This window comes from Aspergillus japonicus (genome assembly GCF_003184785.1).
Source record: "Aspergillus japonicus CBS 114.51 unplaced genomic scaffold BO86scaffold_40, whole genome shotgun sequence".
Taxonomy (NCBI): domain Eukaryota; kingdom Fungi; phylum Ascomycota; class Eurotiomycetes; order Eurotiales; family Aspergillaceae; genus Aspergillus; species Aspergillus japonicus.
In genome coordinates this window covers 55,767-78,865 of record NW_020291677.1, presented here as the reverse complement: position 1 = coordinate 78,865, position 23,099 = coordinate 55,767, and the positions used below count along the sequence as shown (strand labels likewise).

Below are 23,099 nucleotides of genomic sequence, written 5' to 3'. Positions count from 1 at the left end.
AGACTGAACATGTGCCAGCGATCTTGATCGAGTTCGACGCGAAGGGTATGATATGAACCACCCATGAGCTGATGCAATTGGGGAAGATGCCGTATCAAACAACGAGGGATATCAGCAATTGTCAAAATTATCGATCATAGTAAGTGGATGAATGGTGCAATAACGGTTCCAGACGCGGTCGTAAGACTGACTAGCAGAAATGGTCAAGATTAACTCTCATTATCATATTGAGAGTAGTGGGGTGTAGAAGCGCTCACGCACAGTTCTCAAAATCAACCAAAGATAAGATGATGTTCATCCCTTGAGGTCAGACAGCAACCGGATTGTGTGCATGAAGGAAAGTGAGGATATGGGGCAGCAGTCGACTGAGGCCCCCCTCCACCGGCTTGATCCGCAGCTATGATTGCTGCAACGAGGAGCTTTCTGGCCGTGATGCCTCGAATTCTCGAAAATACTGCGATCGATCGAAAAGTTGAGCTAAGGATTTGACCATATAACGTGTCTTCGTGTCGGGCACGGGGCATAGTGTTAATGATTCAATGGCATGCGAGTGGGGATAATCAACAAAAGCATACTCGTGGGTGCGATAACGAAGATGAGGTAGTAAAGTGAAGTAAGACCAATGAAAGTCAGTGCCTGGACGATGATGTAGATCGAAACTTCCAGGATGCGGTACAGCCCTGAGTTGATTCCAGGGAAGATACTGCGAATCAGCCGAAGCACAAAGAGTTCGAACACGGCAAACAGAAGAACAAGCGCATTGTAATAAATGAGAGAGAACAGAAGTGATGAAGCGAAGGGGAATGACTCGAGGGGGGTGCCAGAGGTGATAAATTCTAAGACACTGCTGTTGGAAGACTGTTGAGGGTGTATGGAATAGAGCATGATGAGCAATGTGGGGGTGGTGAGTGAGAGAGTGATGGTCGTCATAGAATAGATAGAAGGAAGATTCCGACTTGCGTAGTTGACAGAGCCTTCGTGAGCAGGAAGCGTTATATACAAGAGAAAGAGAGGTAGTCACGGAAAAAAAGAGAGGACATTGGCAGCGGACGACAAGCGATACTTATGCCGCTTTGCTCTGTAGAGAAGTTCAGCTGGTAGCGGAATGCAAGAGACAAGGTTGACGACTTTCCTGGACAGATGGAGTCGTTTGTTTGCCGTTCGGGTTCCTGTGTAGCCGAGGGAGGTGGATAGCAAACGGATGTGCGTTTGCTCATCCTGGATGGAAGAGCAGAAACAGAAACAAAATGTCTTCCGGTCAACGGCAGCAGATAGAACACCGCAGTCTCAAATGCAATTGCCTGGCTTCAAAAGGACCACGACCCATCCATGTAGGTTTCAGGACAGAGGACATTGAACAAAATTAAATTGGTAATAGTAAAATGCATATGCTATTCTCAAAGATTGATCGGGTATCCCAGATGGAGACTGTAATAGTCTCAAAAAGCCCCCGTAAAGACACAACAAACGGTATCAAGAGGAAGACAGGAATCTAAACAAATCGTGACATCAAATATGGTACAGGACATGGCAGTTAAATGATTATGTTAGTTGGTATCAATGTGGCGCCCACCGATCGGGCAGTTTTAGGTGACGGTGGCCTTGCTCGGGTAAAACCTAGCATTGCAAGTCAGTATAGCTCCAGAATATGAACGACGAGGGTTCTTCTTACCAAGCAGCCACAGCGATAATCAAGTACATCATCATCAGTAAGACGCCCTCGAGCCAGTGCGACTTTCCATCAGCGATGAGATAGTTGACCTGCTGAGGTTAGTGCATGTCCACGGCGCAGGTGTTGAGGTACAAACCAGAAGAACAGCAACAAATAGTAGAATCACCTGGAAACCGTCAAAGTAAAGGGTCATGTCATCATTGCCTAAGCAGCTGTTAGCATTTTGTTTTGACTCTGCTCCTCAACAGCAAGACTGACCCATTCCCCACCCGATCACAATGATCAGGGGCAACACCAACAACGCGATCTGCATACTTGAGCCGACGGCCACACCGATTGCCAGGTCCATCTTATCCTTGCAAGCCACGGTGACAGCCGTCGCGTGCTCGGCCGCGTTACCTACAATCGGAAGAAGGATCAATCCCACAAAGGTCTCCGAAATATTGCCGGTCTGTGTGAGAGCATCGATGGAATCGACCTGATCAAATTAGGCGCTGTCAAAGCAAGATGAGGCAAAGGATCAAGCGTACCATGAACTCAGCACAAAGCGCAACAAAGACAGTCGAGATGACAAGCGTCAGCACGGCCACCCAGATGCTGAGCTGAGGCTGTTCCTCATCGTCTGGTTCCTGAAGTTCCACGTTCTGAGCATGCTCACCAGCCATCGAGGCCGTCATCTTGCCAATCTGAGCGATGCCCCGACTGGCGTCGCCTTCGTTGATTTTCTGGCGTCTTCTTTCCACCTTGGGGCTAGGGGCGTTGTAGATCTCTGTGTGCGACTTGAGCTGGAAGAACAGATAACATCCATATACAACCAGTAGAATAACACTGGTGCCGCGGGACAATTCCGCAATTCCAGTCTCTCCAGCATCTGACCACGCATGGAAAGCGGTAGGGATAATAAGACTGGCCACTGCCAACGCCAAAAGACTGGCCGCCGTTTGTGCAACCACGGGGTTGAAGTGTTGCTCCAGGCGGTCGATGCCACCGAAGAAAAAACACATACCCATGACCAAGAGCAGGTTGGACAGCATACTACCGATCAAGGACGTCTGCACAATCACGACTTCTCCGTCAACCAAGGCGATGATCGCGACAATCAGTTCTACCGCGTTACCGAATGTAGCATTCAGAAGACCACCGATGGTCTCACCAGTACGCATGGCGATCTCCTCGGTCGCATAACTTAGCATGGCGGCAAGGGGTATAATCGCGATGAAGTTGACCACGAAGACCGCCACCGGAGGGACGTCGACATAATTCAACGCGATCCCCACGGGCGCGGCGAAGAGTAGGACATTGATCCAGGAATTGAACAGCGTGGCTTTCAACTGTCCGACCGCAGTAAACTTCTGCTTGTCGGGCATAGACTTGCTGGAGTCGGCGGCCGTGCGATCCTCGTCAGCGCTGGATCGGAAAGTGTTGTTCAGAAACGTTCTTCGCTTTCGTGGTCGCGTCTCGTCGGGCTGATCGGCTTGCGGCACGTTAATGGGGTCATGGCTGTGCAGCGACCGCTCGGTGTCAGCCTTCTCGGCGCTGTCGATGCGATTCAACTGATCGGTACCGGCAGACTGGGGTGGGAAGGTGTCCGCATGCTCTGGACCGGCCAGGCCTTGGGTCATATCTCTCCGACGTCGGCGCTCCTCGGAGAGTCGCAAACCACCTTCTGAGACCACAGGAGTGAGTCGGTTCTCCAGTTGAATGGAGTTGGTCCGCCGCGGTCCCGCTCGGAACTTCTTGAAGGGATTATGTGTCGAAGGTTCGCCTTCATTGTCATACCAGGCCAGCTTTCTGGCTTGTCGTCGATATATATCTGATACCGGGAGCACGGTCAGCAAATGGCCCCATCACACGAAAAGGGGTAGGCTCACGCATGATTACGGTGGAAGCGGATGTTTGTGTTCAGAACAGAGATGATGGCTCTTGAGGAAGGGCTTCTTATACTACATAGATATTAGGCGACAGGCGATAAAGTAGTAGATCTTTGAGGCAATGGCGATCCAACAAGCTTCGATGCGCAGCACGCCGAGGCTTGTCAGGCGACCCAACAGAATGGTACCAGCTGTCATTGCAGCAATGATCCAATGGGGACGAAGCCGTTCAGGCACTTACAGATTGACGTGGAGTCTGAAGCAAGCAGAGAGGGTGCGATGAAGCCTTTAGAAGTGTGGCTGAAGCAGTGGAGAGTTGGGCAACACAGCCGCCTCGGTGAAGCCACAGGGGAGCAGATGAAGGCAGTGAAAACCCGACCTGCTATGGAAACAGACTGCGAGGAGAACGAAAAAGAGGGAAAGGTGCTCTAATCAGACCACCAAGGAGGATAATAAAAAAGAAAAACCAGACTACCCAAGCGAGGGGGAAAAGAGGGAGATCTGAAGGGTTGAATGTCTGCAACAAATGACCCAGTAATGACAACAACGCGAGACAGACAAGGAAACGAGTGACAGCAGCAAGGGAGTGAAAATCCACTTGAAAAGGGATCAATAGTGATGAAGGAAGATTAAGTTTTGGTGGATGACCACAATCACACTGCATTATTGGACCCGAGCTGCAGTAATTTGAGAACACAGCCACAATCTAAAGCGCCAGCAATCTCCACGGCATAATCATCGTCGTGGTGTTTCCACGGGTGAGTTGCACAGATAGCCGCCTTGGCCATTCTTGTGATTCTTAATATTCCGCCATTTATTCTCTTCTGTTGACATTTGTTATTGAAAGAGAACGGGCTGGTAGAACCGTCAAGGTAACAACCATGGTTGTGAGGATATTCCCGGTCGGGTGGTCTCCGACAAATACCATTCAGGCACTTCAATCCGTTGGACACTGGATAGACCAGATACAACAGGACACACAACACGATGCGGATGCGGCCAGCGACGTAATCACTTCTGCCAAGACCTCCGATTGTCTTCGACTAGCAGCAGAACCAATGTGCGCATAACTCTTGGCCGCCACCAAAAGAGGACTTTGCCCCCCCCCCCCCCTTTGCCTATCATACTAATCGCTTCCAGTTTTTGCGGTACACACACACTCTCAGGTTGGACTGCGGGCAACCACAGAGAAAGTTTGGGCAGCAGCAGCAGACGGGATGATGCACGAGGCGTCAATCGGATGTTTTGAGAGGTTGCAACAGCTTCATGCTTGAGTGCATCTGTGCACTTCATTCAATCCATGATTAGTCTCTCGGTGCTGGCGTCATTTCATCATTCAACAAAGTTCAAACATTTCCGGCCCCTGGCGTGTTTCAACCGAATATTGGTGGGACGGACCCAGGATTGCTTCTTTACCGCTTATCTAATCTCACGTGATATCACACAACCACATGTGGCTGGTGAGAGGCTGCGCCTGTGCCACATGTGTATAAGCCACACAGTCATCAGACATATCAGCCACATCAGCCACACCGCGCTCTTTCTCCCTCCCTCTCCCTCCCTCTCTCTCTCTCTCTCTCTCTCTCTCTGCGTTGGCAGGCAGAGCGTCAGCGGTGTTGACCCATATCTGGGACAATGAAAACTGCATGCATCCTAGCACCGTCTGCACCAAAAAAAAAAGAGTCGGTTAGTTGTAATTCCTCCGCAAAATCTCGAGACCATGCTCTACTGGTGTCAAGCCTGCAGATTTGTGTCACTATTTAATCGGATCGAGCGCCCGCAGAAATCTTTCTTTCCGCAATGCCCCAAAGATGGACTATTACGCAGGCGGCGTCGATTTTATAAACTTCTCGATGAGCGCTGCTCCTCGCCGCGGTGCGCAGGCCGTAACACCTTTGGATTTCATGTCCACGAGGGTTGGCTGTAATGCCGGAGAATGACCTTTTGACCTCCTTGCATTGATGTCTGTGCTGTCGCGCCTGCATCTAAGCGATGAGGTCATCCTGAAATCGGAATTGATGCTTGTAGACAACAGTTGGATCCAGAAAAGGGGCGCGGGCAAAAGGAGAAAACGCGACCTCCCGACAACAAACAAACAGAACGGGGAACTCAAGTGATTGGACTAGTGATGCTACTAGGATGTCGCTCCTGGATGATCCCAAAGCTTGTTCCTCTGTTCAGCCGATTATCCCTCGGAGTAAGTATCTGGCCTCCTCCTGCACCGAGATTCGTAGTTAGTGAAAGGACGGACTACACCGTATTGCACAGCATCAAGCATCCAGCAGTTAGCCAGTCAGCCGGATCGGTCGGATTCAGTCATCGTTGAACATCCGGAGATATATGTTTTCCTGCTGATCAGTCGGTACATGCATGAAGAGAACAGACAATGAGCGACAACGACGGAGTATTGTTTAAGCCTTGATCCACTCGAACAAGCCTTTTGCCCATCTATATTTGAGACACGCTTGTGAATGAGGGCATTTGCCGCAATGAATTTATTTTCAGATGGGAAGAGGGTGTATTCGATACGGGGTGATACCTGGTCTTACTTTGTCTTACCTGGGGGCACCAGAGGCAACGTAAGCTCAGGGCCCTTTGAACCCTGAGACCCTGCGGCAGGGTCTGAGGGGTCTGCCTTACAATTTACCATACGAGACACGGTATGGTCACGATACAAGGAGGAGATTGCCCAATTTGCCCCTTCGACAGGCCCGCTTCTTCCTACTGTTTCGGATGGCGGACTGGAGCGACCAACAAATCTGAATCACCTTGGCCCCCCATCGAGTGTCTCGACTGAGCCGTGGGCGTGCATCTCAATAAGCCACCGACCCACCTACCACCTGGTGAATGGCCAGGTCCCAGACTGATTGGCCCCTCGGCAGCACCGGGATGGCATGCTGATTTGTCGAGGGCAGAGCGGATCAGGAACAAGGCACTCTTCCATTCTTCATTGAAACGGTAAGAACCGTGTAATGACCGTCCTTACCATACCCACGGTCAGGGTCTTGGGCCAATCAGCCATCAGGGTCCTGGGGCAAGTGGGTCGTTTGCTTGGGGTCTCAACCCTGAATTTGACCCCTGGCTTATGGTAAGAGCGAGGTATTCGCCCTCTTGGAACCGCCCCGATTACAGCCAAGTACTAATTAGGTCTTGCCATCACAATAATGGATTGTAACCGAACCCGCCGTTTTGTGCCACGATGAACAATTTGGATGTGGGATGTGGGATGTGGTGGATAGAATCGAGGTCGAAGACATTGAATGAAGAGAGATGCCTGTCCTCATGTCATCAATTGCGGATACAAGAGCAAGACAAACAGTGGATGCACCACAACAACATCATCGTCAATGGCCGTAAGATACTCACCTGTAATCGTCCAATCAGTGTTGCCTGCGATCCCCTGAGTTCCCATCAGTGTTAGCACTCAGTAGTACCAGTAGTTGTGCTATTTTTACAGGCGTCGTAATCTGGTTCCTCTTGGATGGACCGACCATCATTCTACTCCGTCACAGTTAGTAGTCTAGGCAGGGGCCAAACTGGACTCCCATTCTTATCTTCCGCCTTCCCCCAGCCATCGCCCTTTCTCTCCTTCTCTCTTTCTGCTTCCTTGTTTTCTCTTTTCCTTTCCAACCCCCCTCCCCCCCCCCCCAATCAACCCCAATAACATCATCCCACTTCAACGGCAGTGTGTGCGCCGTTAGTCACTCGTTCTTTCCTTTTAGACTTTTGTTTCTGCCCGGTGCGGTTCAATCTTCTTTGCTCTCACTCCATTCAGATTCAAGACTCTCGTTCATAACTCCTTCCGCGGTTGACCATGAAGTACAACTCTCTTGCCCTGGCTGGGGCTTCCATGCTCCTGGGCCGTGCCATTGCTGCCGACTTGCCTGAGATTGCCATCAAGGTATGTGCACGAGGGAGACCGGAAACATGAGTGACATAGGCGTTGACGGTTCGATTGGTGTAGGGCAACAAGTTCTTCTATTCTAACAACGGAACCCAATTGTGAGTCTTCCTGCCAATTTACATTAAAATCGGCCGTGGTTAACCATCAATTCTAGTTACATGCGTGGTGTCGCCTATCAGCGTACGTCAATAGATCGTTGTGTCGAATCCTGACGAGGAGCGAATCTAACCGGTTTACAGAGGACTACACGGCCAATGGCACTTCCTCGGACAACAACGACTACATTGACCCCTTGGCCGATGCCACCTCCTGCAAGCGGGACATTCCCTACCTGCAGCAGCTCCGCACCAACGTGATCCGTACCTACGCCGTCGACCCCACCCAGAACCACGACGAGTGTATGACCGCTCTGGCCGACGCCGGCATCTACCTGATCACGGATCTGTCGTCTCCTTCCGAGTCCATCAACCGCAATGACCCCCAGTGGAACACTGCCTTGTACGATCGCTACACCAGTGTCATCGATGCCTTTGCCAACTACACCAACGTCATCGGTTTCTTTGCCGGTAACGAGGTCACCAACGACAACAACAACACCGATGCGGCTGCTTACGTCAAGGCTGCTGTCCGCGACATGAAGAAGTACATCAAGGCCAAGAACTACCGCACCACCCTTGGTATCGGTTACGCCACCGACGACGATGCCACTATCCGTGACGACCTCAAGGACTACCTTGTCTGCGGTGACTCCGAGGACATGATCGACTTCTTCGGTTACAACATCTACGAGTGGTGCGGTGACTCCTCCTTCAAGACCTCTGGATACCAGGCTCGTACCGAGGAGTTCAAGGACTACCCCGTTCCTGCTTTCTTCTCCGAGTACGGCTGCAACGACCCCTCTCCTCGTACCTTCACCGATGTCCCCGTTCTGTTCGGTAGCGACATGGATGACGTCTGGAGCGGCGGTATTGTCTACATGTACTTCCAGGAGGCCAACGACTATGGTCTGGTCTCGGTTTCGGGCAACAGCGTCAGCACCCTCAAGGATTTCTCCTACCTTTCGTCCCAGATGCAGAAGGCCACCCCTACCGGTGTGAACAGCAACAGCTGGTCCGCCTCCAACACCGCCACCAGCTCTTGCCCCACCGTTGCCTCGGCCTGGGAGGCCAGCAGCTCTCTGCCCCCTAGCCCCAACGACGCCCTGTGCGACTGCATGGAGGAGTCGCTGAGCTGTGTTGTCAAGGACTCTGTCTCTTCTTCCAAGTACGGTGATCTCTTCGACTACATCTGCGCTTTGAACGACGGCAAATACTGTGCCGGTCAGGCCAGCAACTCGACCAGCGGAACCTACGGAGCCTACAGCGTCTGCTCCACCAAGCAGCAGCTCAACTTCGTCATGAACCAGTACTACAGCGCCCAGGGTGCCTCGGCCAGTGCCTGTGATTTCAGCGGCAAGGGTACCACCACCTCTTCCCAGTCTCCCACTGGTACCTGCTCTTCCCTGTTGAAGGAGGCTGGTACTGGCGGCACTGGCTCTGTGACCTCTTCCCCTACCGGTGGCTCTGCTGCCAGCGCCAGCTCCAGCTCCTCCGAGGGTGCTGCTGGTATGGGTGTCAGCCCCATGGCTGTCTCTGTTGGCAGCTGGCAGCTGGGCGCTTACGCCGTGACTGCTGTGGGTGCTGCCCTCGGCATGATCTTGCTGTAAGCGTGAGAGAGATGGAACGGTGACGGGGTGGAGGAAGCAGCCGGAAAATGATTATACCTGTAACCTTTACCGTTGGATTCTTAGCCGTACATAATTGGACCGATTCTGTATACGTTCGTTTTTAAGACTGAATTGATGTGTTCATGTTCGTTCTAAACCTCTCATGCCAACTCATGTGCTTTTAAGTGTAGATTGACCTGTAGATTGGTCTACCTGGATGAAACACTAGTTGAATCTCCGTCGTATGCGCTGTTAATCAACTTATCATCTGCTTGCGGCCTAACTGTGGGTTGAGGTGCATAAGTTATATCATGCAGCTGCAAGCCAACCGGCTCGGCGGGGCGATCCGAGGTCGGCGCGTGGGAGCGGAATCGCCGAGCGGTTCGATGGGTTCGATGGGTTCGATGGAGTCACTTCGGCCACACAGTCGGGATGCCGAGAGGAGAGGGGAGATATAAATGTCTGCATTCTCGGAGAAGCTGGTTCAAGTACATGTTTTTCAATTGCATAGAAAACTTTTAGAATAAAGACCATGCCGGCCATGGAAAAATTCTTGGGTGGTGATGACCTCGAAAGAGCAGCCGCCGCCGCCACCACCACCACCACCAGCACACCACTGCCGACCGAGCTTCCGTCCCCATCTTCATCCTCCTCCTCCTCCTCCTCCTCCTCCTCCTCATCAACACATACTCTCGACCCGAACACCGATACCCACCAACCACAGCAACAATGGACCTTCCGCTCGTTACTCACCCTACACTCCCCTCCCCAAAAGGGCTATGAACTCCCCTTCTGGCGTAAAGCCATCATCCTCTTCATCGTGAGCTGGATGACCCTCGCCGTGACCTTCTCGAGCACGAGCCTCCTCCCCGCGACCCCGGAGATCGCGGCCGAGTTCGCCACGACCACGGAGATCATCAATGTCACCAACGCGGGCGTGCTGCTGGCGATGGGCTTCTCGTCGTTGATCTGGGGCCCCATGAATGTGTTGATCGGGCGGCGCGTGGCATATCTGTTGGCCATCTCCGTGCTCTGTGGGTGTTCGGTGGGCGCGGCCGTTGCGGGCGATATGCGGGTGTTTACGGCGATGAGGGTCTTGGGCGGGTTGACTGGTACGGGGTTCATGGTGACGGGCCAGACCGTTTTGGCGGATTGTTGGGAGCCTGTAAGTTTTTTTCTTTGCTTGTGGTTTGGGAGGAGGGGGAGGGAGGGGGTTGGGTCTGTGAGTTCCGAAGTATATCCTGTACGGGTGGTGAGGATGTAGAAGATGATAGCCCACTTTCTTTCAGCCTCATGCTTATCACTCATGGTGTCATTCTCTATCGGTATATCGACTGACACCCTCCAGACGGTCCGAGGTACCGCAGTTGGTTTCTTCATGGCAGGCACAGTCGCCGGACCAGCTATCGGTGAGTATACACTCCCTGCTGTCTCTGTCCGCTCAACCCTCTCTAACGACAACAACAACCAGGCCCCTGCATCGGCGGCATCATCGTCACCTTTGCCAGCTGGCGCAACATCTACTGGGTGCAGGTCGCCATGACCGGCTTCGGCCTCGTGCTAGCCATCCTCTTCGTCCCGGAGCTGTCGTCGGTTGACGCCAACAAGTCTATCACACTGGATGAAAAAGCCCCCGCGCGCCGTTCCCCCTCCGAGCAACTCAAACACATCCTGCACGCCTTCAACCCGATGCGCGTGATCAAACTGTGGATCTACCCGAACATCTTCCTAGCTGTACGTCCTCCCCCCTTCCTCCCACAAACAATCCTAACCATCAAAAGGACCTAACCTGCGGCCTCCTCTCGACCTTCCAATACGCGATCCTCACCTCCGCCCGCTCCATCTTCAACCCGCGCTTCCACCTCTCCTCCGCGTTAGTCAGCGGCCTCTTCTACCTCGCCCCCGGCGCCGGGTTCCTGGTGGGCAGCATCGTCGGCGGCCGCCTCAGCGACCGCACGGTGAAGCGCTACATCGCGAAGCGCAACGGCACGCGCCTGCCGCAGGACCGGCTGCACAGCGGCCTGATCACGCTGCTGGGCGTGCTCCCCGCCGGCGCGCTGGTGTACGGCTGGACCCTCCAGGAGGGCCAAGGCGGCATGGCGGTGCCGATCATCGCGGCCTTCTTCGGCGGCTGCGGCCTCATGGGCAGCTTCAACGGGCTGAACACCTACGCGGCGGAGGCGCTGCCGCATCGCCGCTCCGAGGTCATCAGTGGCAAGTACATCATTCAGTATCTGTTCTCGGCGGGGAGCAGTGCCGCCGTGGATCCGGTTATCGGGGCCATTGGGGTCGGGTGGACGTTTACGATTTGTGAGTTTCTGCTTTGCTATCCCGCGGGTAATCATGGTGTTGTGGATGGGTTGCTGACTTTAGGGACGGTTTAGGTGTCTTCTTTTCGATCATCGGAGGTGTCTTGGTCATTCTGATTACGAGGTGGGGATTGGATATGCAGCGCTGGGTGCAGAGGCGGGTTGGGTCGGATCCGTGATTTTTGCGGGGGGTTGGGTGATGAACTTATGACTGATGATTATGATTTATTGGGTAATGTCTGGGTTCTGGAAATGGGCTTGACATAGAGAGAGGGTTGGGGGTGACCCTCCAGCAGCGTGAGGAGTGGTATACAGAATAATATAGGGAGAGATTTAGAGAATAAAATAGATCGTGATAGAGATCTTGTTCCGTCTTTATTATCATGTCAAAAAGTGGGTTGACTACTACTAGGGAGGGTTCCCTCCCATATGACAAGGACTGGTATGCTTATGATAGAATGTGCATTTAGAGTGAGTAAGATGTCGAAGCAGAGAGGGGGTGCTCCTCGAAGATCAACGTAACATAGAGAAGTATCAAAAGTTGGATTATTTTTCATAGATTTGGGTGAAAGATCGTAGAGTAACAGTCTGACTTGAACTGGATTACTTGGTCTAATCTGATAAGTGAACTGTTTAAACATGGTGGCTATGGTGGTTGACATAAGGCTGCACCCACATTAAGAGAAAGGCTTGTTTGATTTTATTTATTCTTGTTTGGCAGCGCGTTGGGCCGTAATGTGGCCACCGACTCGAAGGAAGCTCCTCAGGGTTTCTTCGGTCGGATTTCTTCCGCGTATGACCATATTATTAGATCTGCAGTATAATCCCCAGAAGCCTGCCATCTCGCATCGCCGCTTTTGGCGTCAACAGACAGGTTTAATGACTACTGGTCATCCCCTCATACCCGCCCTCATTCAGATACGTATCCACCTGCAGCATGCCCAGATCGAAATCACTCTGCGCCAGAAAGTCCTGCATCGTCGGTTCCATGAACGCCATCGCCGTCGTGAACCCCCCACTGCTGTCCCGCAGCTCCACGGGCAAGAACTCCTCGACCCCCGGTCCATCAACCGTCGTTGACACCACCGCATCCGCCACCCCGGGCCCGATCGCCGCCGCCGCCGCGTTCTGGCTGCGTCGGCGGTCGCTCAGATACCGGCCCAGACACTCGTTCACCACCTTGAGGTGCTGGTAGAACTCCGACGCCGCCAGGTTCCCGTTCTCGCTCATCGAGCGCAGCACCTCCAGCCCGGTCTCGAACGAGTTCATGTCGGCGGCGCTCCCCATGGGCGTGAAGCTGGACATGACGAGCACCAGGGCGGACGAGAACAGGTAGTGCGCGTGGAAGTAGCCGAACGTGGGCATGGACCCGTTAATCCAGCGCGTTAGGATGATGGAGTGCGTGTGGCGGGCGGCGTGGACGCATGCCTCCCCCAGCGTGAGCACGGGCTGCGAGATCTCCTCCGACTCGGGCTCGCTGAGCTTGATGAGAATGTGGAGGAGGGTGGGGCGCGTGGTGATGATGACACACTGAGTTTGTTGGTTAGCATGTAACCCCAAGGCACCTGCGTGCACGGCGTACGTACCTGGTTGAAGGATAAATGCAACGATCCGACCGGTGTCCGGCTCGTTTCCGGCTCCTCTTGGTTCAGCCGCAGATGCTCCGGCAGCGTTTCCACCCAGTTCTTCAGCGCTTTCAACAACTTCTGCACGCGCTGCAGAAACGTCTCGCTGTACTTGCGTCGACTGTACAGTTTGGCAATCGTCTCGCCGACGATCCGCGCCAGGCTGATGTTCGCCTTCAAGTATTCCGTGTCCGAGAACTGCTCATCGTGCAACGCGATCGGGGTGATCGTCGACGGCATGTCCAGGTGAATGTCATCATCCAGGATCTGGGACGGCACTCCCATCTTCGAGCCCCACATGCGATCGAAGATGTAAATTGTCCACCAGATCCGCACGCGGTGCTGCCGTTCCACCGGGTCGATCAACTGCGATTCGGGAATGTTGTGGTTCAGACCAATCGTCAACCCCAGCCGCATCGCGCTGCCGATCAGCACGTAGGCTGAATGCCTGCGGTTCAAGTAATAGGAGAACAAGGACTGTATCGTTAGCAGAGCCCCTGTAATCTGAATCGAATGCATACCAACAACAAGAGCGTCTCCAAATGGGCGATGCTCGTCCGCTCCGGCAGCACTTGCACGAGGCTGAGCGCACGAGCGAAATACTTAGTCCCTGGCACCCGCGACCCCGAGGACGGCTCATTTCGCATGGAGTATGCCTCGCCAAAGGCAAAGAGCGCGAAGAACTTGCACTGATGGACCTTGGACTCAAAGTCGCCCGTCTGGTAGATCTCCTCGAGCTTCTCCGAGGTCGATTTGCGCAGGACCAGATGGTAAATGAACCCAATCTGCCGCAGGGCGATCTTCAGCAACAGCCGGGCCTGCTGCAGACTCGGCCAGCCAATCTCCCCCGCGGTGGCCGCACTGATGCTCTCATCGTGGACGTACTGGGTGCGCGGGATGTGGGCCGTGGCGTTACTCCCCGTCAAGAAGCGCCGGAAGCGCGTCGCAAAGGCGGTGCAGGCGGCCTCCCCAATGAAGATAGGCGGCGCAGAGGGATCGTATGGATGGAACCAGGCCCGATCCCCGATTAAGGGATTGCGCACGTTGTTGGGATTCCCAGTTTCCAGGTCCGGAGCTTCTGCCGGCACTCGTGACGGGCCGCGCCCCGAGACGCCGCCCCCCTCTGGATCCGCATCGGTCGGATGGTCCGGCGCTCGGGGCTGTTCGCGCAGACGCTGATTCTCCGCTAGCAGGCGTTGCAAGAAGCTGCAATAATGCTGGCATTAGATCAAGCCCTGTGTAGACTGTAACAAACATGGGATGTGATGTGTATGGAAGTCCTCCCTACCTTTCGCTTACTTTCACCTGTCGATCGCGAGGCGTGTACTCGCATTCATCGGCACAGCCGACCTGCCGGCATTTGAGACACGGCTGGCCCCCTGAGCATTTAATCTTATGTGAATGGCAACGCTGGCATCTAGATGGGCTCATCAGCCGATCTGCTGGGATGCCAACTGCAAGGGGGGGGGGGGAGGGAGGGAGAGAACATACGCGATGAATTTCGGCCGCTTGGAGATCTCGACCTCATCGGTCGTTCTGCTGTGTTTTCTACGGTTCATCAGTCATGACGAGACAGAAGTAGTGATCCAAAGAGGTTAGAGAAACTTGAAATCGATCGACGATCGTCATGTACGTGGCTGATAGTTTTTTTGAGTGGTTCATGTCTGGTCTGGTTTGGGGGGAGTTGAAGTTGAGTTCGGCCGGCAATCGGTGAATTCTGCCGACCTTCCGGCCGATCCCCGATTAGGCAAGGCATTGGAATGTTCAACTCCCGTCGGAAATGTAGGAAAGGTACGGAGTACTTCCTAGGTACCTACTACAACATGAGTTGAGTAGTAGTAGTAGTAGTGGTACCGTACTCGGTTGTAAAAAGTAACTTGGAAGTAGCCAGTTATGTGCAGTACACTCACTCCTTCAGGAATTCTGCAAGCTTTTCCATCTACGGCCGTAGATCGGGCCTATTCGGTGATACGGCTCAGTAAAACTGTGTGATCTACAGTCGCGTTGGCTGGCTGGCTGGCTAGCTGGTGGAATGGCTGGCTGAACTTCCACCTTTTGTACTCGTACCTGCTCCGTAGCAGCTCCAAAATCTCGCCACTCTTGCAAGTATATGTACTGTACATTCTACGATGGGGGTGATTGTGGTGGTGTCCACACATAAACAGCATTTTCCCCCGCAGCCAGTGTGCAGTGTAACTGCCTATCAGATGTGGTTGTGGTGCCCAGATGTTCAATTAGCACTGGCACTGCCGTTCAAGGTTCAGAAGCTCCCATCCCTGGACGGGAAGCAATTCTCAAGATACGTACTGACTCGCTGGGATTTTTGATGCGCAAACCAAGGACGAATGGACGAATGTCATGGGCTGCCTTGCTTATTTAACCACTCCAGTCAATCGGGTCGATTATAACCCAATTGCAAGTCCAGCCAGCGGATCGTCCCAGCTGGAAACTTTCCATGCCCACTCCCAGCGCGCTCGGGTTCTCAGCCCACCCATCACAGTTGCAACCTTTGCAACCTCCATGTGGGCTGCTTGGGTGTTGTAGATCCGACCATCGGGTCAAGAGCTCCTTCTTCCTGCTTGGGTGGTGATCATCTTCTTCGAATTGTGCGGGTTCTTCTTTCCGCTACGCTAAGTAGACGGGGTTTGTATTTTGACCTGGTACTCTGTATTCCGTACTAAATAGCAGATTCGGCCGATTTTCCATCTCAATCGCCGAATTTAAGAAATGCTCGGCCAGCGGGAAATCCCTGGTTCGACCGGCGGGGGTGCTGCAACAAAATCAAGGCAGTCGCAGATGACAACCTAGAAGCAATGAACTTGGCTCAATAGGAGAGGGGATGCACAAAGTCTTTTTAGTCCTCTAAATTCCTGGTCGCAATGGTGGTTAGTCCCCTTTATTTCAATCCCTAGACGCAGAGAGGAAGAATGCCACCATCGCTTGAAATCAATTTTCCTAGGTATCCTAGGTAGTGAGGAAGGCAATCGGCCCCCAGAAGAGAAAGAGAAGGAGAGAATGAGCCGATGTCGAAGCTTCAAAGTCCCTGATGATCGTGGGTCCTGACCAATGGCGGAGGATCGGCGACGTGTTCGAGCTGGTGAGGTTAAGTTCAGGTTGAGATTGAAGATTTGCGGACCTATTGACAAGGGTTGTGTTTCTCAACCTCCAACCGACCGCCAAAGAACTCTCCTCGTCTCTCTACCTCTCTCCCTCTCTCCCTCACTCACTCACTCTTCTCCTTCGGCCTAATTCCTCCTCTTCGGCCCGGATTGAGCACCCCGTTCACTTTCCAGTCCAGTTCTCCCATCCCCTGATCCTCTCCCATTCCCTTATCTTCAACTCCCCAACTCAGGCACTCTCAATAGAAACCACGATAAGGAAACCCCAGGGAAAGCCAAGAGCAAGGTCCCGCCCGGCCGGATGTGAGTGTCACGGCCGTACTGTGGGGGCACAGTGACAATCATGGATGGAGTCTCCGCGGAATTCTTTTCCACGCCAAGTCAATCTTCCGCCAACATCAATCCCATCCATCTATGACAGGTCAAGCGCACTCCTACTGGAAAGTAGATGCAACCCTCAAAGAAGAACAGATTGAAGAAACCGCTATCGCAGACAGCAAAAGCTCCCTAACCCACGCTAACCATCTCAGCATGGGAGACGAACCAATTTCGCCCCGCGCACAACGTGGCTGTCTGACTTGACCAGGTCTGGTGATGGCCGCGCAGGGCCCGGGCTTTTCTCACATGTGTGAATTGGGCAGGACCATCTTCTCTGACTCCTCCTCCTCCTCCTCCTCCTCCACCTCTCCATCTCCTTCTGTCACTTCTTCTCTTAACCCTGTTTCTGCTTGCTCCGCACCGCTGGCTTGAATTTGATCGTTCTCGTCGAGTTCAATTCCGTCTAAGTGCGAATGCCCACCTACAGAAGATCAGGGGTGTGCGGACTGTCCCGCGTCGGCCTGAGACACTCATGAACTGAGTGCGTTTCTTCTCCAGATTGAGCGTTGGCGCAAGTGGCATATTCAGGTAAGCACTCCCATATTAGAAATCAGGAGCTGGTGCCTCGTATCTCCTCTATGGCCATGACCGCTGTTTAACATCGCTTCATTCTGCAGTTTCCACCGGTCGGGCGGGGCTGCTGGCTCACTATCGCCAGTCAGGCCATTTTTTTTAACCAGCTCCGAGCCCGTATTCAAACCCTCAACAAACAGGTTGACAGTCCATTGTGAAATATCCTCCGTGGAAAGGTGTCCAGTCACAAGATCCTTGAGCTTTCCCACGAGCCATGGTTGAAGGAGTAGGGGGCGACGACGGCACCAAGTCCGGCCAGAACTTAGTCCGCAACACCTCACAGCTCCGACTTACCATCACTTTCGGCACTCCTCCTGTCTTGATGTCTCGCAAAAACGTCGTTAGGATTCCTTGCGCAACAAATAATACCTGAGCTCACACATTTCGTGGCCGAGATGGGCCCTTCGCTGCACTTCGCAGTCATTGGTCACCCTCCAAAGTATGGTTGGTGATAAGATTGAGACACAATTGAATCGCATTGATTGAACTAGGACTTTGGCTAGGTTAATAAGATCTGTTCCGCTAAGTCCTCCCATGATTGGAAATCGACTTGGCATTGACAGAGAGTGTTGAGGAGCCTTGCGGTAGCATCACATCTCGCACCGAACAAAGATGTTATGTGACAGTCGGGGATATGTGATTGTGCATATCCCTCATTCTCACAGCACAACTGTCGCAGGCTTCAAACGAGCTCGCCACCGCCATGGTCCCACTGGCCATTGGGGCGACATAAGATATGACGAGCTCTGGGTGTCGTCCCACTGGCTCATGAGACCATCAAGAATAGTGCACATGCGCCGATAGGTCGATGTATCTCGGGGTAGCAGACATCGACAGCACGTATAATATATTCAAGACTCGCTCAGATGTTCGTTTCACGCGCACGAGGTAATGATGAGTCTAGTCTGTCACAAAGCGATAGACGGGCCAGGTGACTTGGCCTATCGGTGGCTCTCGGCTCAAAGCGACCACCAAAGCACACGGTGCTTCCGCTCTTTCAGATCTCGACATTCGGATATTGTGGGAAGTGGACAGGCTTGTCGTGGGAGTTCTGACGTGGCTGCACCGGCTCTATTTTCTGCTCAGCGTGACTGATGAAAACAAATTAGTATCCAAGCAGCGGTTTGAAACATGAGCAAGACTTGCTCAATGACAGAGGTGGATATGGAAAATAAGGAGAGGTGTATACCAGCGAGCAAACGGAGGCTCCCATCCTGCTACCTGCTCACTTGGGGCAGAACGACCGCGATAGAATGAGCATTGCTGTCCCTAAGCTATCAACACACTGTTTCATTAGGACCGCCAGGCCACGCCGTTGATTCAGTCATTTTCCACAGTCTCAACGGTCTGCGTGAATATTCTGTCCTCATAGCCACGCCGCTTATGTCTGTCGGGATGATGATTATCTCTCTCTGGTGCCCCTTGTTGGCCTGTTTGCCACGAGACACTGATGGCCAACGGGAACTCTGCTGGATATTATCCCCGCCACCAACTCGAACACCAAAAACCTCGAGGGTATAGTGCCAGAAGCCGGTGGGTACAGGTGGCGTCGAAAAAAAAAAAACATTCATCGAATCTGGTCTCCGAGATGGCCAGCCGTATCTATTGAGTACTGAGACGGTTTTGCAACGCTGTCTGCGCGAGACAGCGGGTTATCCTTTGATCTTGGCGTAACTGGAGCGAGCCCCTCTGCAGGACTAAGAGTCGGTTCACATCCGACCAGACTTTTGTTGTGCAAAGAAGGGCCTCGAATCCACATGTTGCTGAAGGTCACGAAGAGATTAGGTGCCGAGATTAAGAAGAGATCGACTTGCTTTCCCATAACAATCAGTCCGTACATCCTGACCCCAAATCGGAGACGATCGAGACGGCGGCCTCTCTGATTTGGTTTTCCCTCTTCATTTTTCCCTTTTTTTTTCCCTCTTGCATCAAAATCAAATTATCACCCCCGCTTGATTTTTATATGGGTTTTCATTTTTTTTTGTCCAAATTTTCGTCGTTTATTTCTGATTGAATTGCCTTCTGCGATCGCAGGGGGGAAATGGGGTTACCACGGTATACAACCCTTGGTTATGGTGCCAAACAATGGTGCTCGGGAGGCGCGAGCCGATTTCCGCCCAACTGTGGCAAGTCGCCCACCCGGCAGTCGTCTCCAGCCTACCACACTTCACCTTGGCTGGTTCTGGGTCTCTTTCGACCAACAAGAGACCAGTGCTTCGTACCGGACGCTGTTACACCACCAACCCCCAAAACAGCCTTGTTCCTATTGTTTGCCCCTGGCCTATAGTCCGTTTTTATACTTCAGTTTGGCCGGGTGTCATTCGCACTATTGTTACCGCCAGGTTGCTAGGTCGCTGGGTGCCTCGGACTGTGCTATTGAGGGCCGAGACGAAGGGGCCGTGGTGGGATTCCCGGCTCGTCCTTGACCATGAGTGACAACAGCCGTCCCCCTCCTTTCCCTTTCCCTTCTCAGACTCCATCTTCGTCATCGGATTTGCTGGAAAGTGATTCCCAGTTTAGTAACCTGGGCGCCTCGCTGAATCGGCAGCAAACCCATGGCCTTTCCGGCCCTTACGAGGTGGTGTATTCTGGCTTTTCTGAGAACCCATCGACTGGCTCGCAGTTCATCGAGTGCGATCGCTTCGGAAGGGTGCGTATACCCAGGTCGGCCAATTCGACTGCCTGGACCAGTAGCGGACGCGTTAGTCGAGCCTGCGAGAATTGTCGCGAACAGAAGGCCAAATGTAGCGGTCACCGCCCGACGTGTCAACGGTGCCAGGAAGCGGGCATCCGCTGCTCTTATGGTGACCGCAAACGAGAGAAGGTGGCCAAGTGAGTGTTCCAAACCTTGATGCAAAAACCTCTGGAGCGTATCTAACTTCGTATGCACCAGGCAGCTAAACGATCTGACATCCCAGGTCAAGGCATACGAGGACTTGTTACGAGAGCTGTCACCCAAGCTGGACTCGGAAGCGGCGAGGCAAGTCGAGCAGATTTTAACTGAAGTAAGACCCTATTCATCCCACCCAATGCATGGCTCCGTTCACACTCTTCACTGCCCACGTGGTCTCTTTCCTTAATCAGATATAGGTTCAGAGCTGTATTGACGAGATAGGCACAGCAAAACTTCGATGAGGACCTGCCTGTTGGCCCTCAGGTAACATCGTCTGCGTCAACGGCGCCAGTCACGGATGGTGCGTCAGGGTCCAGCGCGATCCCGACTCTCGCCATAGGTGCCCTGGACTACACTAGTGAAGATTTTGATCGACAGGCCATGGGGTTCGTGGGTGAACACTCTGAAATAGCATGGCTGTGCAGATTGAAGCGACTCGTTCGACGTTTTAACCCTGCTCCAGAGAACCATGGCGACTCTATTGCTTCCGCGAGCTTCTACTTGGACGATTCGGACATCCCTCTCATCAAAGATGTGGACCCAATCAAACGGCCTCCTCTCGCAACCGCTCAGCAGCTCCTGGACACCTACTTCACAATCGTGCATGCATCATTTCCGATAGTTCGCAGATCCTTCATCATAAGACAAACTATTCTCTACTACAATTCTCCTTCCGTCGGGCCTGGGGTTGGACCTGGAAGGAAGTGGCTTGCTATGCTCAATCTGATCTTCGCGATCGCCGCAAAATTCACCAACTCTCCATCCGATGACGCCGAAGAGTGGCCTGAGGACAGTGCTGTGTATTTCGCACGAGCACAGAAACTCGGCGTGATCGGAACGGTGCTCTTAGAACATCCTGATTCGCAGCAGGTGCAGGTAGAGGGGCTAACATCCTTCTATCTTCTGTCCATTGGGCAAGTGAATCGGTATTAGTCTCCCTTGATTCTCCCTCTGGTGTTGTTCATTTGTTTTCGATTGCTGGTATTCTTGTTCATCCATTCCCTACGGACGATTGGCGTACAGTAGTAGTCTAATCGTGTGTGGCTCAGATCCTGGAAAATTTGTGGCTACGCCATCCGTTCGGCTGTAACCTTGGGGTTTCACCTTCGAAACGAAAGCGACAACAGGAAGGTCATGAAAGAAACGAAATATGCTGTCTGGTGGTCTCTCTATTTGCTGGATTGCTCGCTTTGTGTTATGACTGGTCGCCCGCCTAGTATCAACAACGAATTCTGCACAACACCACTGCCGGTGCCCTTCACAGAAGAAGAGTTTGACGATAAGGAACAGCTGATCGCCCTGCCCGAAGTTCGGAATGCTCTCATGAAATTCCTATGTCCCGGAAACCCACAGATTTTCGATGATAAAGGTTCGCCTGAAACCTCCGGCGTCCAAGTGCTCGACTCGGGGAACAAGAGCGACCAGGATGTGGCTGGTATCATCGAGTCTCTAAATTCGATGCCCAACTCTGCGCTTTTTTTCCTATATATTGTCGACTTAGCCACCATTATGCATGAATCCGTTGAAGCTCTGTATGCTCCAGGGGCAGCCCGCAAGCCACTGCATGAGATCGAGGGAGCCATATCTACCTTGAACAGCAAGGTGGATGCTTGGCTTGCGAGACTCCCAGCGGCCTTTCACTTGTCGCAGGGAACAGAGGCATTTCAGAGAGAGCGGACAAATCTGGCATTTCGATTCTATAGTGCCAAAATCCTTATAACACAGCCTTGCCTCAGCCACCTTTCCCAGGCGACCGACATCAACGAACCCCCGGGAAGTTTCTGTGAGATGATGGCAATGATTTGTGTGGAGTCGGCGGACCAGATGCTTGATCTGTTGCCCGATTCACTCGACCTTGCTTGGATCCATCGGGTCTCTCCTTGCTGGCATCTTTTGCATTACCTAATGCAGTCGACCACGATCCTGCTTTATGCGTTATTGCTTATGAGGAAGCCAGGAAGCGCCGAGTATCGGAAAGTCCTTAAGCGGGTGGAAAAGTCAGGTCGTTGGCTGACAGAGATGTCTCTTGAAGATCTGTCTGCTGAACGGGCTTGGCTCGCGTGCGGAGAACTGATTTCCGAGAATGTCCCTGAACTCAAAATTAGAATCAGTACTGATTCTAGATCGCAACTGACTGAGCGTCCTATGGTCGGCTTGTCTGCTGCGAAGAAACCCCGTTCGTACTGACTGACTTTGCCGGTGGCCACTAGTGCTATCCTCATTTCAGTGTGCCGGAAAGGACAAGTGAAAACCGATTGTTCCAAGGAGGCTCTAATCCCCACATCCTCTATTGGTCCTGCGGCTTCGGCTCTGCAACGGGGTTACATTGTCCCCCCTTAACTGATTCAATTACACCCCAACCCTACATATACCCCCTCATAGAATTGGAAAGGTCTCACGCTGTCAGTTGATCTGATTTTGAACCTTTGAATACGTGCCGTGGAGGGACCCGTGAGAACAGATATACGATGCGCTGCGGGGCCCACCGGCCTGTGCTTGTTGATGGTTCCTCTTTATCATCTGAGCAGAAAGCAAATACTCACTATAAAACCTCTGACGTCTTATTCAAGAGTACAGTAGACAGACATCAGCCCACAGCTTGATGCGGGAAGGTCCAGCCGGCATTCCCTTGACAAAATCCCAGCAGCCCGGATTGAGTTTCAGATGGTCCCGGCGATGTGGAGTGTTGGCCCATGCAAAGCAGACTCTTGCTTCTTAGCTCTCATTCTTGGCCGACCATTGCCCCACGGTTCAATAATCACATCCCTTGGGTTGTGTGCTGAATCTGGTCATTCAGTAATGAGCCGCTCTAATTCCGGGTCCCGTCCTTGCTGAATCATGTCTAGCTAGCTTCGTTTGGTAATGTGGTCCTTGAGTAGCGCTTGGTTGCTAATGGTTTCAATCACTTAGCACAGTCATGAGTCGTGCTTAATATCGACCCGTAAAGCTACGGATTTCTTTTCCTCTGGGAAGCGGTAAGAAAAAGCGCAGTCACCAGTTCGTACGCCTCTCAACTACTCCGCGGAGATGTGCTGCCATGACTTATGCAC

General features: G+C 52.8%; 6 protein-coding genes across 6 annotated transcripts; 3 read left to right on the top strand and 3 right to left on the bottom strand.

Annotated features, from left to right (window-relative positions):
* Positions 1–1,586: 1,586 nt before the first annotated feature.
* BO86DRAFT_380895 (hydrogen/calcium exchanger domain-containing protein) lies at positions 1,587–3,547 on the bottom strand (the record flags this gene model as incomplete). The annotated part of the gene is made up of 6 exons (XM_025670741.1): positions 1,587–1,617; positions 1,673–1,761; positions 1,809–1,876; positions 1,931–2,150; positions 2,203–3,485; positions 3,544–3,547. The coding sequence occupies 6 exons, from the start codon at positions 3,545–3,547 to the stop codon at positions 1,587–1,589; spliced, it is 1,695 nt and encodes a 564-aa protein (XP_025525794.1).
* Positions 3,548–3,665: 118 nt separating this feature from the next.
* BO86DRAFT_143547 (uncharacterized protein) lies at positions 3,666–4,315 on the bottom strand. Its single transcript, XM_025666223.1, has 2 exons — positions 3,785–4,315; positions 3,666–3,680 (listed from the first exon to the last, which is right to left on the bottom strand). The coding sequence occupies exon 1, from the start codon at positions 4,205–4,207 to the stop codon at positions 3,926–3,928; it is 282 nt and encodes a 93-aa protein (XP_025525793.1). The 5' UTR covers positions 4,208–4,315; the 3' UTR covers positions 3,666–3,680; positions 3,785–3,925.
* Positions 4,316–7,326: 3,011 nt separating this feature from the next.
* BO86DRAFT_411260 (glycoside hydrolase family 72 protein) lies at positions 7,327–9,306 on the top strand. The gene is made up of 4 exons (XM_025674571.1): positions 7,327–7,444; positions 7,508–7,545; positions 7,602–7,627; positions 7,687–9,306. Exons 1-4 carry the CDS (start codon positions 7,358–7,360, stop codon positions 9,150–9,152), a joined length of 1,617 nt encoding a protein of 538 aa, XP_025525792.1. The 5' UTR covers positions 7,327–7,357; the 3' UTR covers positions 9,153–9,306.
* Positions 9,307–9,881: 575 nt separating this feature from the next.
* BO86DRAFT_449398 (putative MFS transporter) lies at positions 9,882–11,815 on the top strand (the record flags this gene model as incomplete). The annotated part of the gene is made up of 6 exons (XM_025676708.1): positions 9,882–9,896; positions 9,928–10,317; positions 10,501–10,561; positions 10,624–10,886; positions 10,934–11,462; positions 11,537–11,815. 6 exons carry the CDS (start codon positions 9,882–9,884, stop codon positions 11,638–11,640), a joined length of 1,362 nt encoding a protein of 453 aa, XP_025525791.1. The 3' UTR covers positions 11,641–11,815.
* Positions 11,816–12,147: 332 nt separating this feature from the next.
* BO86DRAFT_390669 (transcription factor domain-containing protein) lies at positions 12,148–15,090 on the bottom strand. Its single transcript, XM_025672448.1, has 5 exons — positions 14,578–15,090; positions 14,375–14,503; positions 13,608–14,292; positions 13,048–13,563; positions 12,148–12,991 (listed from the first exon to the last, which is right to left on the bottom strand). The coding sequence occupies exons 1-5, from the start codon at positions 14,643–14,645 to the stop codon at positions 12,338–12,340; spliced, it is 2,052 nt and encodes a 683-aa protein (XP_025525790.1). The 5' UTR covers positions 14,646–15,090; the 3' UTR covers positions 12,148–12,337.
* Positions 15,091–19,156: 4,066 nt separating this feature from the next.
* Positions 19,157–22,475, top strand: BO86DRAFT_143300 (putative C6 transcription factor). The gene is made up of 4 exons (XM_025666222.1): positions 19,157–19,988; positions 20,050–20,161; positions 20,278–20,975; positions 21,099–22,475. The coding sequence occupies exons 1-4, from the start codon at positions 19,585–19,587 to the stop codon at positions 22,234–22,236; spliced, it is 2,352 nt and encodes a 783-aa protein (XP_025525789.1). The 5' UTR covers positions 19,157–19,584; the 3' UTR covers positions 22,237–22,475.
* The last annotated feature ends 624 nt before the right edge of the window (positions 22,476–23,099 follow it).